The 16063-nt window shown below is 38.2% G+C and overlaps 1 protein-coding gene across 1 annotated transcript in view; it reads left to right on the forward strand.

Annotated features, from left to right (window-relative positions):
• stau2 (staufen double-stranded RNA binding protein 2) overlaps nt 1-16063 on the forward strand; it is a 120272-nt gene that overhangs the window by 68170 nt on the left and 36039 nt on the right. The window contains exon 12 of the mRNA XM_038268656.1: nt 6250-6623. Coding sequence (XP_038124584.1) covers nt 6250-6623 — 374 coding nt within the window. The remainder of the gene's footprint in view (nt 1-6249; nt 6624-16063) is intronic.

The following is a 16063-nucleotide window of genomic DNA, read 5'->3' on the forward strand; positions in this document are numbered from 1 at the left end:
AATGTGATTTACACCATTTCATCATAGCTCTGGCTGAATCTTTAGTGTCTGCGTTTTTCTTCCAAGAACAACATGCATCCATTCATCTTCCCATTAACTCTGACCGGCTTTGTTCCTGCACAACTAAAGCTTCCTTACAGCATGATGCTGCCACCACTATGTTTCCCCTTAAGAACATATGCAAGGTGATGTGCAAGCTCACTAGAGTGACTCATTGAAAAATGACAGGTTTCTTATAACTTTCTGTCAATATCAGATTACTTTTGGCCACTCTTCCATAAAGGCCAGATTTATAGAGAACATCCAAAACTTGTCTCTCCTAAATTTAAGAACATTTCTGCATTAGTGGGACAAAAAAAAAAAGTGTTCTTATTTATTGTTTTTATCTTTAGTTCTTTCTCTCACACGTATCACAGTCACCCTCAGCCTTCATTCCAAGCCGCGTGTGTACATGTCCTTTGCCCCCAAGAGGAAGACGCAGCTCCAGCAAACAGGGTGGCTCAGAGACAGGAAGGGAGCGTAAAAAGAAAAGCAGAGGAAAACGAAGTAAGAAGAGTGATTTTTCTCCCTTTTATTCCCATGGGTGCTGCAGCAGGGCTTTTCACTTGAGTTGCCACAATTCATTTCCTGCTGCTCACATGTGTGCGTTTGTGCGCGGCGTGTGCGTGTGTGAACTATGTAAAGGTCTTGCTCCACACTGGTGATTTATAGCAGTGGGCTCCGGCCCTATCTGTTTTCGATCAGTCTCATGCTCGACTCTGGCTTCCCTCCAGCACTCCCCTAGCCCACCGGACACCGAGTCTGGGTGGGACCCCCTCAGGAACAACACAACTCTCTCCCTCTCTTTTATCCCCCTCTCCTTTTTTTTTTAACCTCTGCTTGTTTCCCCACTCTCCCAAACTCGCTATTACTTGGTGTACACAATTTCACAACCGCTGTCTCAACATCATGCAGAAATAAACTCCGTCACTCTTGCTTATTCACTGTTTTCTTTGTCTTGCTTCTCACGCTCACCATCTGACATCAGCATCAGGTACTCAGTCGTCCTCACGTGCAATCTCCTCGTTCTGATGTCATGCTGGATGACATATTTTCATACTGCCACGTTCTGCCTGCTGCTTTTGCTTGTGTTAATTGAAATTAAAGTTATCATTTTGACCGAGTAGAGGGAGGAGAAACATTGTGGAAGTTGTGTCACGGTTGGCGATGGGCAGTTTGGAGTAGTATGAGTAATAAGCCTTGGATTTCATTGCTGTAGCTTTTCTTTTCTTCTTTGGAGTGTTCAGAATGGGAAACGCTGTCAGCGCTTTCCCAGAAACCTTAAACACGAGTTGACTACAACTGTGCAAATCTCTGGCGTTGTGCGGTGGATGGTAAATGTTAAGTGAAACAGGAAGTGGCCTGTCAGTTATGGAGCTGGCTCCGGCGTTTTCTCCCAGCTGTCAGTCCACATGCGCACACACAAACGAGCCCTCAGACGTACGCACAGACACAAAGACAGCTGGTCTTCCTGTCTCTGTTGACCTTGGGTGGATTTGGAGGGCTCCTCGCGGGGTTTTAGCATCCACTCATCCTTTCGTCTTCTTTTATCACGATTGCCTCACACAATCAACCTTGTCTGCTGTCTTCTTTCTCCGACATGCGTCACGTTTGTTTTTGAACTCCCAGCTTTAATGAAAGCCTCAAATTCAAGGCTGTGTCCTCCTTCAGTCTGTCATGGCCATCCCTAATCAGTGTTATGACCATGGCCAACTTAAAATAGTCTAAATTTTGACAAAACAAAACTTTCTGGCAGAGCTTCATCCCGTGATGCAGCTCTGCCAGAAAGAGACAGTGAACAAAGTAAAGTGCTTGAAGTTTTTGGATCCAAATGGTTTAAGAGTTTCTTAGAAGATGTTGAAAAGTGTATCCAGGTTTTGTTGGGTATCTGCTTTAAGAGTTAAATTTGGAAAGGATGCCACTGATGCTGCTGGTTCCCATCAAGGATGAAGTCAGTGACGCTTTGTTGATATCGGGGGACGCTTCGTTTGCATTTCAGAGTGAGAGAGAGCGGCTGCATTTGTTTCCCAGGCAACACCTTTAGTCTTCAACCTAATGCAATGTGCAAGTCTACCAATTAATCAGTGTTCAAGCCTGCTAATGTAATCCCAGAATAGACATGTTTTAATACACACCTGATAGCTTGGTCAGTACTGAGAAATTTAAAAACATTATGCCCCCTCTGATTACCCCCAAAACAGGTTTAAGTTTGGCCAACTGACGTCAGCCATTCTCCATGTATAAATTTAATCTCAGTGTAAACACAGCTGCGTTAAGATCTGAATCTAATTTCCAACTTTTTGAATCTTCATACATATAAGAAAATTAACATTTCCCAAGATGTTATTTTCAGATGTTTTAAGAAATAGAAATGTACATTTGAACACTTTTAGGCTTAAGTGATGACATTCTCTTTTTTTTTTCAGTTTGTGAGTCAGTTTTAACACACTAAAATTAAAGTAGCACCATTTTGCAACTTTTCTGACCAAATAGGATTATACTTTCATGTTTTATGAATTGAAGTTATTACTAATCATAAACTGTTATTTAAAGCATCTGTTTTAAACTTATATCTACATCATTGGTATTTTAACTGATCTAAGTGTGTATACATGCAAAATATAAAATATTCTTTTTCCAAACTTTTTATATATATCCCTTTTTCAAAGAGATTCTCTCATCCACCTTTTTTCCCCTCCGAAGCGATTCTGATTCTTACATTTGGGAATCCCCAGATCCTCATCTTTTTCTGGTACCAGAGTTTTATCTGCTTTAATGTTGTCAACAATACTGTTGAGTTACGAAGCGGTCATCAAAATCCTCTCTATAAGCATGGATGATATGTATAAATTGACACATCTACATCCCAACAGGCAACCTTGGATTAGTCCGGTGTAGTAAAAGATATTATAAAAACAGTCAAGCCTAAAAACCAATATTCAAATGTTGAGGTTCAAACTGGGTAAATTAAAATAAAAAATTTCAATGGGTAAATCAAAGACTGATTTCCTTAAGGGGGTCAACGTTCCTGCTGATCTCACTTAAGCCTATTATAGAAATAGAGTGGATAGCGCAGCCCTTACAGATTACACCCATTTCCACGGTTACCCAATGTAGAGTTTTCTTCAATATTGGGACCTGTACAACTAAACAATATCAGACGAGTGCATTTTTTTTTTTTCTTAATTTAAGAAGAAAACCAGGGTAAATCCTACAAATATACAAACACATATTTTCCATTTAAGTTACCGGTAAGTTGATTTAATCCTACAAACCGATAGCTAGATTTCATTTTTGAATAGAGATAACCTGAGTGACTACATGTACAGAAAGCGGTTTTTAAATAATGATTCTCTCTTAAGATCTATCCACACCTGCCTGGACTGCCATGAAAAACAGATCATTTCCTTGTTATATATTTTTCAGAAAACAGATTATTCAAAAGAGCTGAACCAAGGCCTGATTACCCAACATGCAGATGGAATAGGCTAAATCAGGCATCCCCAAAGTCGGTCCTCGAGGGCCGCTGTCCTGCAGGTTTTAGAGGTTGCTCTGCTCCGGCACAGCTGATTTACATTGATAGCTGATTAACAGGCTTTTGCTAAACTGCAATCATCAGAATCAGCTGTGCTGAAGCAGAGAAACCTCTAAAACCTGCAGGACTGCGGCCCTCGAGGACCGACTTTGGGGATGCCTGGGCTAGATGATTTAAATACAACCACTGAATTAAATAAAATCTTTAAAGTACCTCATAATCAAAAAACTGTTATTGAATTTTATCTACTTAGATAACGGTCACAAAGACATTTCTAAGCCTGTTGGGCTTTGGCAAACCACAGCTGGAAATAACCTGCAGCAATAGTAACCTTTACCAAAGAGTGGCTTGTCATCCAACATTACCCTAAGAGCAAATGAAAGATTCGACCAGAAGGGAACAAAAATCCACAATAGCATCTTGCAGACCTTGAAGATAAAAAAAAAAAAAAAAAACCCTGCTGTCTGAAAAGAACATTAAAACCTGTCTAAATTTTTCCCTAAAAAACTATTAAAGATATGTTCTAAAGACTGACTAGACAGAAATGGACATTTTTGGAAAGTTTGTGTCATGTTTCATCTGAACTAAATCTAAAACTTATTTTCAGATACAGACCACAACACTGACAGGTACTACTTTGGCAGTGAGGGTTTGGGGCTGCTTTGTTTCCTCAAAACCTTTACCTTTTTTTTTTCTTTTTTTCTTTTTATCAGATGTCCTGCAGGAAAATGTGCAGCCATCAGAACCTTAACCCCAATCCACTTTGGTGTCTGTAATTTGTTTTGATTTAATGTACTCTGACAACTTTCACAGCTTTCCCTAGACTGTAAGTAAGTGAGACAAGGGTAGAGACAGGGCAGAACATGTAGCTGTGAGGGCTGTTACAATTGTCTCTTTCTCGTTTTCTTTGCAAAGGAAAATAATGTGCAGATTAACTGAAATCCATCAAACGCCTTTATTTAATTAGATTGAATGGTTGAATACTTTTTTCATATTACACAGATCAATGATCTACTCTCAATGTCTTATTCCAATACTCACATTTGGCTGAATTGAAACTATGATGTCAAAATAAATCACTGATGATGCAACTGGCTCCCCTGGTTGGTTAGAATGTGACTCAATCATTTAAAAACTGCTGTTTGTATTTATGTTTATCTCATATTATAATTCATTGGATTATCTGAAACATTTTTGATAAAAAAAGGCAGAAGATCAGAAATCTGTTGTCAGGCAAACATTTTTTTCCCGGCACTACTTAAGTAGACGTGGTTTGATTAAGGCTAAACAACTAGGGAATCTGTTTACACATGATTTCATCACATCAGCAAAAATAAAAGCCACAAGAGCCCCTATTCTTTTTCCAAATATAATACTGCGCAACAGCAAATCAAAGTAATTAGATTGCTATTAGAAATGTCAAACAATAGAAAGAGAGTGACAAAATGCATTCACTTTGAATAGTGGTCTGTTGCACGCATAACGTTGGCTTTGATTCTCAGTCATTTAAAACAGGACAGCCTTAAGTACTGAAATAGTGTAGGGAGACTACAAGAGAAAAAGTGCAGTTTATTCTACTTAGCTTTATTGGCAGAATAAATTAGTGATGCTCCGATAAATGACTTAAAATAATCTAAAATCCTCTTTAACTGACAAGTGTCTGATTAAACCTACAGCTTATTGAATGCCTCACCATGTTTTTTGGGGGCTGTAAAAGCACCACAAATAGGTTCTATCTTCATGCATTTCCATGCCAATTTGATAAAATGCAATCAAAGTTTTATACATAGAATCTCTGATAGATTTTGCAAGTGTTGTTTGCAGAATATCATTTTTTAATGTCTTTTCTCATTTTCATCCGGGAAAGAATTCAAAAATATTTTAAAATGTGGTGAAATGATTAAACAAGCCTTATTTTTGTTATGGAATAAAACAACCTTCAATGTTTTTGTATAACAGATAATTGGTGGATTTAATTAGAATTGTCATGAAGGGTGTGGTGGAGGTTTAACTTATTGTTGGTCTTAAAGTATTTTCCAAATCTGACTGGTGTCATTTTAGTGGACTCTTGTGAAAGCATTTTAACATTGATTCTTTTATTTTAAGCTCAATTAAACATAATTGAAGTGATTTTCATTCATTTGCCTTTTGTCCTATCTCAGACCTCCTTAGATTTTATCTGAAAACCAGAACTTTTTTGTTGATATCTCTTTGCAGTTATATATACAAAGAAACTTTGTAATAATGGGAATGATTATTGCACTTTCCAGAGGTTATTTAGAATTGATTTTTAAACCATTCTCTTTGAGATTTTATGAATATTCCTTATTCTGGAAGATAACAATCACATACTTCTTCCATCTTTTTTTAAGACACATTCAATTATCCTGTTAAATTCTATCCTCTATTTTATAGTCATTACACTGTCACAAGTACAGCGCGAAATTCACACTCTACGTTTTATCCATCCCCTTTTGGAGCAGTGTGGGGTTAAGGGTCTTTGCTCAGGGACCCAGGGTGGCAGTCCGTGGGAGTGGGGCTTGAACTCAGAACCTCAGGATTCCAAGTGCAATGCCCTACCCTTGACCACCACTCCCCAAAGCAAGCAATTCTGTCTATGCTTTCATATATACGGTTTTTCTAATTGATTCTCCCCTCTTCTTCGATCTCCGTAGCTCAGAAAGGTCTGCTCCACCTCAGCCCAGATGTTTATCAAGAGATGGAAGCCAGCAGGAAGCAGAGTGGGAGCGCACCAGGCACCGCTAGCAGCAGCAGTGGCAGCAGCAGCACCGGAGGGTCCGTAAATTACATTGTATCCAAAGACATGGGGTCCTGCTCTGCCCCTCTACCCCCAGGACATTCTCCTTATTACAACAGCTCGTCCTCCTCACCCAGCCCCACTGCTACAATGGCCAGGGAGCTGCTGCTCAATGGCCAGTCACCCCCAGCAGATGGGTCAGTGCCCATAAAGGGGAAGAACCTGGCCTGTAGCGTCTCTGTGCAGCCGGCGCAGCAGCTGGACTACCTGGCTCACATCCAGGGCTTCCAGGTAAGACGAGGGATGTGAGAGAGATGTCTTTAAAGTGTTCAATCTTTTCTTCTTCTGAAATCAATACCTTTCTGTCCCCAAAGGATAAAAGTTTCTTCATATTCATTAGCTCAGCTGTTAAGAGTTTTAAACAGAAATTTATTTTATTAATGAATTATAAATGAATTCTGAACTCATTTGGCACAAAAAAAGATTTTTCTGGGTATTTAACATATCAATCCCTGAGCAGACTCGTTCAAGTTGATATCAGCTGATTCATCTTCGAATCTTTGATTGATAGCTTGTTAGTTTCTCTTGCTATCAGTTTCCCTTATCTAATACTGAGCTTTGAGGTTAAAGGGTTTATTTTGATTATCAGTATTCTGTGAATGATCACAGTCAGGAAAAGTCAGGAAAAAGTTTAGTCCAGTTTTATTTTAACTGTGAACATTATGGTCCACGTAGTTGTAGTTCTCTGCAGTCCGACTCTTCATCTTCAGATTTCTACTGAAGCAGGAAGGAAGTATTTGGGGTTTGTCTGTTTCCTATTGTGAAAAAAAAACACTTTTTCCCCAAATTTTCCCAAATAAAAATTTAGCCAAATATTTGCTGAAGCATGATTACATGAAGACCTTAGAGCGGTGGATTTAAAGCACGTTTCGGACATTAGTGGCGGGTCTGGATATGATTCGTCAGCCTCACAGGTGGTTTTGTCAGCACCTAACCAGTCATACAGTAGACCCTCCCTCAGGTCTGTCTGTCTCTGTATGTGTATGTTTAAACTCTGCAGAGAATTCGTTGTCTGTCTCAATCTGTACATACCTGTGCGCCGATACCAGCGCCCACTTATTTAAGCTGCAGATGCTTTTTATCAGTTTGAGCTCAAACATTTTATCTTAACCTGCTGAGGGTTCCTTTGAAAGGCTTTTGTTATTGCTCTTAGCCTTCCTGTGTAGATGTAACTTGAGAGAGCTCTGCTGCCCAACCATTTACTCACACACACACACACTTAAACAGCAGGTTCTGTTTAGTGGAAACGGATGAGCCGGGCAAAGCTTGTCTGTAAAGTTGGCATTCTTGGAGTATTCTAAATCTGTTTACTATAACATATTACATAGTTGTGCGTTTTTGCTTGTAAATGCTTGGATACATTTTCTAGGTGGGAAAAAAAAACACACAAACAAGCATCAGTTTACCCGCCGATCCCTGCATGTTTCTTAAGTAAAGAATTCAAGCTGTAATTGAGACACGCTCACAATGTGTGTTCCTTTGAGAGGATGTTTCATATCTTCTGGGTTTGTAATGAAAACCTGTGCCTGCTTACAAAACTATGTTGAGCAAACCTTTTAAGGCTTGTACATTGCAGGACATTTGTGGTGTTTAATACTAAGCCAGAAAGGGATAATTTGCTGCTTTGTGTTTAAAAACAAAAAGCAAACTTTCTGTGAAGAGTAAATTTTTGCTCAGTCTCATTGTCTAATTAGAGATCTTATAATGAGGTTATATTATCCAAGAAAGGAGATTACCATACTGTGGATTAAAGAAACCTGGCTAAAGCCATGGGCGTTCTGAGGGGACAAAAGCTCGTGTTTGCCTGCTAAGCCTTTCTGCCAGTCTGATTGGAAAATATTCACTGGGGGAAGCTGGGACCAGCTATGTAACAGCTTGAAGCGTAGATGCTGGCAGCCATTCCACAGTGTTTGTTTGTGCTAATAATTTGCTTGCCGTGTTGTTGGCTTCCGTGGATATGTGAGAGCGTAGCAGTAGGGCAGACACAAAAAGAGGCGAAAGTCACTGACAACACATGGAACTAAATTCTTCTTCTTTAGTGTTTCCTCTGGTTTAGGCCTTTTACTGTTGCGATATTCTTATTGATCTACCGCTTTTTTTAAATTTTTATCCACATTCAACTTATTTTCCCTTTTGCTCTACATTCTTGATACATTGTATAGTTCTGCCAAATGCTCCCCCCTTGTTTCTACAAAGTAATGCAACCAACTCTGTATTTTTCAGTTTGCGTGACGTTTACAAGCTTGCAAGTTTTTTTCCTTTTTCCTCCAAATGCAACAAAGATGATTATGGCCATAGACTGTAAACTGTTTTTATGTTGCTCTTAGAGTAATGGCGTCATTCTCACTTAGCAGCCCTATATTCCTGATTAAAATGCAGCTAAGTCAGATTTTTTAACCTTTCTGTGGAAATGAGGTAACTGTTATGGCCTTTCCTTAAGCCTCTCATAAGTCATTTATTTTGAAGACCCATTTGTGGCCAACTCATAACTTCCTTTCTATTCCTCTATAGTTTTGTCTCAAATAACAAGACATTTCTTAAAGGTCTTGGTATTTGTCCCTGAGTGCATTTGCCAGTGGCGGTCTGGCTTTTTTCGGTTGTTGTTGCCTGTGGAGTAACAACCTATTTCTCCCTGATAATTTTTTCAGCCCATTTCACTACAGGACTTGTTTCTCTCAGGATAATAACAATTGTACCAACTTCATCCAGCAGCTACACATCTCTGGGTTCAATTGCGTCAGAAGAATTTGAATTGCTGGCTAAAACATTGGCTAGGAGAGGAGAAGCTAAAAGATGGTTTACCTGCCATATACGGCTTTTCTCTCCGTCCTTTGCTGCTCATAGTAACTCCAATGATCATTGAGGTTTTTATTTTGTCGGAAACTCTTTAAAAGCATCTCAAGCCAACCAATGAGTTTATCGGAATTAGTGCAAGTAGACATTGACTTCCAAAAAGTAATTTAATAATTAAATAGAAATATCTACCACTTAATCATATGTTAAGTCTTTTAAAAGCATTCATTGTTAGCATGTATTTGTTTCAGAGAGGAAAAAAAGAAAAGGAATAAAAGAGGAAAAGATAGACATGAGAAGTTATGGATCAGAGAAGCAAGGAATAAAACTCATATATTAAAAATGTAATAAATTGTAAAAATTTTATCATCTAGTACAGAAAATCCCGACCTTACTTCCAAAGAATTTTTCATTCATTTTATACCTAATGATCTTTAAAAAGCAACCTTAGCCTGCTTGTTTAATATTGTAAAAAAGAAATAGAGGCAGAGGCTGTTTTTAAAATTTCAGGTCTTCTGTTAATTAAGAGTGATCTCAACATCTCCTCTTTATTGCAAATCAAAATATAGTTGTCCTAATTTACAACAGGCTACAAACTCATTTGGCCATAGAACATCAACCTAAATGATCTGATGTTTGGTCAGATTTATCATGGAGTTCAGTTAGTTTTATCCAATTTGTAGCTGAAAAGTTGTAATAGCAGCCTAGCTTACTGCAGGTATTCAACTCGCCTCCTCTCTCCTGGCAAAAGTATGCTCCTGATTAACCCATAATATCACAGGACAGGTGGCGACCAGGCCCCCCAGTGCTGCTCCTTTAGCCATGCGACATAAAAAAGCCATTCAGAGCAATACTCAGTTTTGCACACTTACACGGCTACCTTAACAAAAGATTATATAAAACAAAAATTATCAGACATTAAAATTAGGCATATTTCTGGTAAAAGGTGGTCTAAAACGGGGAATGTCCCCAGAAAGTGGGGACATCTAGTCACCCTAAAGGGCGGATTATACTTCTGCAACCTCACACATGAAATGTCACTTTTTGCTGGTATGCATCTGCAACATCGGTCTGGAATTTCTAGGGACGCAACGCAGTTTCCCGCCAAAGCGCTAGGGGGAGCCTATTTGAGAACTCGCAAGAACTTCGGCAGATGTTTACGACAACTTCTTCATCGGCGCTGGCGGGAGGCATTGTACGCGCACAGAGATTGATTTGACGGTTCCAGAGACAATGCAACAGAAACATAAATTGACCTTAACAGTAGTGTTTGTAACGCAAATTTTAAGAAGATTTCTACTGAAAGTTTGTTGAGTTTAGCACTCATTTAATATAGTGCTACTGTATGTAAAGTCTCCTTCACATATAATTTTTGAGACGCACATGCATGGGTTTCATTTGTCCATTTCACTCCAAAAAATGAGATACATAACCTGTCTCACTCTTTAACACTATATTGGCTGGACTGTTACTGTTTTGGCTCCAAGTCCCAAGAGTGAGCCAGACCTGTAGTTCTATTCAGAACCCAATTTTTTGCCTGATTTCTTAGGGTTTCTCCCATAACAATGTTCCACAAGGAGGTGTTGTTGTAATGCACCTGTAGGTCTGTATGCTATTAATCTACACAGCCATATTATGATCCTCTGTGCTTACCCAAATGATTTAAAGGCTGGAATCTTGGCGTTAAAAAGGCATCTGCCCTAAGGAAGAGAAAAAGTTCTCCTCAGTTTTTAACGTAAGACAGCAAGAAAAATAGGTTCTCTATCTTTCTTTACAGTAAGTATTTAATTTCAACAGTTGATGTGATATATATCTGACAGCTTTCTTTTTTAAATAAGATGATATTTAACAGGCTTTTGTTCCATTTAAAAATTGTAAACACCATGCCTGTTTTTTAATAAACCATATTCCAGCTTAACTGGCAGCCATAGTAGATGTGACACCTTTGTAGCTTTAGTTAGACCTTACGCCATTCCTGATGCTGTTCTTTTCCTGCAGTGGAAAATATGACAGAACACTTTGTTTATTGTTTCATTTTTGACCAGCCTGCAGTGTTTTATTATTAACATGAGGCATAACTCTAGGAGACTGTTGTTTAATATTAGGTATAAAAAGTGTGGGGGTTACAGAATCTTCAAAGGTTATATCTGCAAATCTCCCCTATTGGAAATAGATCAAAATACTATATGTAAGATAAGAGATAAATGCTTTCTGCTGTTTTGATGTCTTTATCTAAAACAACAACATATCCAAGACCCTAATCACCTGAGAGTTTTTTTTTAGGAGGTTATGGGAGATTTAGCTTTGGAGATGGATTCAGAGACAAGGCGTGGGGTGTACTCTGTGCTGAAGTCAGAACCTGATGGCAGAAATGCCGTCTTAATGAAAACACTATCCTTGGCGGGTGGCTGGTGTTGATATCCATTCAGTCCAGTTCCCAGGATTTCTCACACTTTCACACTGTTTGTTCTTCCCTCTCCACGCTTCCTCCTTTGGCCGTGTAGAAAAACCACATCAAGCGCTGCCGACTACACCTCGTACCCTGCCTGGCAGCTTCTACGCATGCATGCCATAACCTTTTTTTTTTTCTTTTTTCCACCTCCTCCTTTCCTTTTGCCTGATCTCCATTGCTCACTCTCATCTCTATATCGAGATCAAACACATGATCTGCTGCTAACACTCAAAGACCAACAGTTTGCTTCCAATCTCGTTGTCATCATTTCATTCCTCTGCTCTCTGTTTACTCTGGGATTTGCTTTAGAAAATACTTTTTGGGGGCGACTAATCCCACCACGTTTTATTTCTGCGGCCCGGGTGATGGCTTCCAGCTGCAGTCTGCGGCATATTTGTGTGAAGAGCAATCTTCGAAAACAAGTTTTGTCGGTGGTATAAATCAGACTGCAAATGCTCTCCTGGCTCGGCGCAGAGTCTCTGCTCACACGGTGGCCCTCCGCGCGTGTGTCGATGCACATGCCTGTCTCTGCGTGCATTTAGCGAATCTCAGCGATGATGTTTTCATACTGCAATCAAGCCCATTTGCAAACCTTTAAATCAAATACCCTCAAATGCCAGTGCAGCATTTTTTTCCAATTGAAACATGCAGCATAATCACTTTTCCTTGCCTTTGTTCTTGAATATTATGGTAGTATTGATCATATTTCATCAAATTTGTAAGACTTTGCAGTGATGGAGGTTGTGTGCCACCCCAAGCTTAGTATGAAGGATTGAAGGGTGTGTTCCCGCTGGCACTATACTTGGAAGCTGTAAAAATACTTTTCATTATCTTGTTTTTCTCAGAAAAGAACTCTTGGCCTGCATTTTTCCACTAATTTTAAGTCATTCTGTTCTCAATAGGCTCTTTCACAAGTGCAGTTTCTAAGTTTTTCTCATGAATATTATGTAAGTTGGGGAAAAACATTGTTTAAAAAATAAATAAATGTTTATGTTTTTTGCTTCTGTGAGTGTTCAATTTATGCCTTGCATAAACAAGCCAAAAGACTACAATAATATCAGTAAAACTTTACAGAAAATAAAAATTTAAGTCACAAATATTAAATGTTTTTCAGAATAAAACCCAATGCTTTGTTTATTAATGGAATATATGCCTTTACTGCTATTTTCAAGTGAATTCTTTGATTTAATTTATAATTTATATTTGTTCTTTTTTATAATTGTATTAGTATTTGAATTATAAATATTAGATATATTTAGGTTTATTAAAAAACTGATGCAGAAGAGTAGATCTGCAGGACTGTTTGGATCGTTTTTATGCTGTTTAGCAAACTTATTCAGGGTTTCCGCGGGTCATTAAAAATCATTAAAAGTCATTAAATCATTATTTTTTTAATTAAGGCCTTAAGTGGCATTAAAATTATTTAAATTTGATAATTGTGGCATTAAAATGCTTTGGAAAAGAAGCTTGAGGTGGAGAAAAGGCTAGAGAATGGGGAAAAATGCAAATTTGAACCAAAGTGGCGGGAAAACGAGAAATCCATGACGAAGGATTTTGCCGTATATATATATATATATATACATACATATGAGAGTCATGGGTACTTGTTGATGGCATTAAATATTTTTCTAAGAGCATTACAAGATGATTTAAAAGCATTAAATAAGAGTTACTAATTCATGTATAAACCCTGTTATTAATAGGTTGTTACATATGAGCCTGCCTAACAGAGGTGGCTAATTGATGGATAAATGTCTCCATACACACAAAATAGTTGAGCCCACTTACACTGTCTTTAATTATTTATACAGTTTAGTAGTTAAGCTCCTTTTGTTTTTGTTATTCTTTTTAAGCTTTTATTGTTTTTTTTTACTCTCCTTTTATGACACCCATCAATGTTTCTGTGTACAGAGTTTGCCAAGAGCCATTCATTAAATCTGTACAACCGAAACAACAGAATCCTGCTTGTGTTTAGAGGTGAGTATTGGCATGAGTGTTGCGATTCGATACATGTCGTGATACTTGGGTCACGATACGATATTATCACGATATTGCAGTATCACTATATATTGCCATATTTTCCCTAGCTATCAAAATCAAATGATGAGATAAAACAGCAAGTGCTGTATATTTTCATCAGAAAATATTGATTAGGTATTATTATCCATGTTGTTTGGGGTTTTCTTCCACTGTGACTGCCTCAAATTCAGATTTGGTGCTGCACGCACAGTTAAAGGGCTCCACAGCGCTTTCTGCCAGAGTGGTGGTGCAGAGGTAGCCCATTTTCCCATCAATGTTTTATATAACCATTTTTTTTTTTTTTTGAAAATCGATACTAAGAAGTGAAAGATCAATATTATATTGGGCAGCCGAATATCACGATATATCGCCAAAACGATTATTTCCCACACCCCTACTTGTGTTCAGTATTAAGGTTAAAATAAACCTCTTTTGGGAAGAGAAATGACAAAAAAAAATATGATTTCATGTGAATGTGACAAATTTGCTTCAGGCAGCCTTTGTAAAGAGCTAACGATCTCACGGAAAGGTCTCATTAGAGCCCCAAATGCTTTGTCTCATTCTATAAAGGCTCTATTGGTGAGTGTATTTTTGGAGTAGCACCTTTGTTTGGCATCTACATCCTGCTATTCCTGGAAGTAAAAAGAATATCAACAGTCTACTTAAATTCTCTTGACTTCATTGAAGTGGCTTATTTTGGAGCCTAATGGATCTTCACCAACAATGTCAGCTTTTCTTAGTGGCTGCTTGACAACGATTAGGGTGATGTTATTTCCTACTAGTTGTGTGTTGTTGTGAAACCCATGTATTTAAGCTAAGATAATGCAACAACCCTTCCTTTAAGAGTTTGTTTTAGAAAATTCTCTGAAAATATTGTGAAACTCTCTCCTCCTGATTTGTGTGGTCTTTCTTTCTTTCCCAGTGTTTGCATATCTACTATATTTAATTACGGATTTTAAATTTTGGGTGTTGACCCGCATATTTGTTTACATAACTTTGATTTTCTCGATCTCCATAAACAGTGACTGGTTGTTTTTTTTTCGGGGTTTGTGCATGTTTATGTTTGCTTGAATGAAGAGGACCATTGGAAGATGAGCCATCCAGCTTTAGAAGCCAGATGTCAAAGGTCGCTCCACATTAGTCCCGCCGATCAATTGCAGGCCTTGCATAACTCTCCTGCTTCTTTGTCTCAGAAGGAAGTGGATTAGAGGCTGTGTTTTGTGATGGGACCAGGGATGATTAGTCCGGGCTCTTTAGAATGCATGCGCTCACAGATGCACTCAAAACAAGCGGGCTGGATTTGAGAATAGGCCGTTTGTTTTTCTAAGGTGCTCGTTATTCCAGTTTCTGCCAAATCATCACAAATGAAATGATCCTGTTGCGTCTTTTGATGTCAGCAGTTCGGTGAACTTTGTTTCCTGCCTTTAGTTAAGAGTAATTAGTTACTCCTGAGAGAGATCAGACACATTGGGGATTTGATCAGAAAGCCACTAAGATTTAAAAAAAAAAAAAACGGGTGAATCTTGGTGACCTTCCAGAAGTTTGACTAATTTTTGTAGTAGATAAAGGTTTCTATAACCGTTTTCATTTTCGTTGTTTTGAAATCTTTGAAAGAAGGGAAAGTGTTATGATCTTACTTCCTGGACCTTTTTTTTGTTAAGTTTTAATTTTTTCGGTTCTCAAATATGCTTTGTTTTGTACTGTGATGTTCTCCGGATTTACATATTTTTTTCTATTTTTAGTTTTGCTGCCCCCTAGTGTCTTTTCCTTTCCATTTAGCTCCTTCTAGATAATTCTGTCTACACCTGCTCCCTATCAGCCAATTATTCCTCCCATTTATTTTGTCTCCCACATATAGACCTTTTATTCAGGTACTCATTGCTGGAGCCTCGTCATTCTTTAGTTTTATTCCTCCCTAGTGTCTCCTAGTGTTTTTGTTCTAAAGTTTCTTGTCGATCGGTTCTGGACTACGGATTCTGTACTTTTACTTCTTCATTAAATTTTGCAAGCAATCATCCCTGCGTCCTCTTCTCTGCATTTGGGTCCAAAACAGCATCCACCAACCTTGACATGAAAGAACTTAGAGCATCTGTCCTAAAGAAAGTTGAGAATTGATGAGAAAATATGATCAAAGTAGTTAGACCCTGGTATTACTCAGGCTCCATGCTGTGGAATTCAGACTCAAAGTTGGTTTCGAACATTTTAAAAGGTAAAAATAATCCAGCTTTATGTGTTCATGAAGCTGAACTAGTTTTGATTGACCTGTGTGTTTTGAATTACAGTCCTATTTTAACTAGAGCTGGATATGGATTCAAATTTCAAGAATCAATTTTATTCCCGATTTGCACGATTTCAAAATAAATTATTTTCAATTTGATTCAATCCAATTCAGTATTTGAGTGCTGGG

This window comes from Cyprinodon tularosa, unplaced genomic scaffold (assembly GCF_016077235.1).
Source record: "Cyprinodon tularosa strain WSP-4 unplaced genomic scaffold, ASM1607723v1 ctg707, whole genome shotgun sequence".
Lineage (NCBI taxonomy): Eukaryota > Metazoa > Chordata > Actinopteri > Cyprinodontiformes > Cyprinodontidae > Cyprinodon > Cyprinodon tularosa.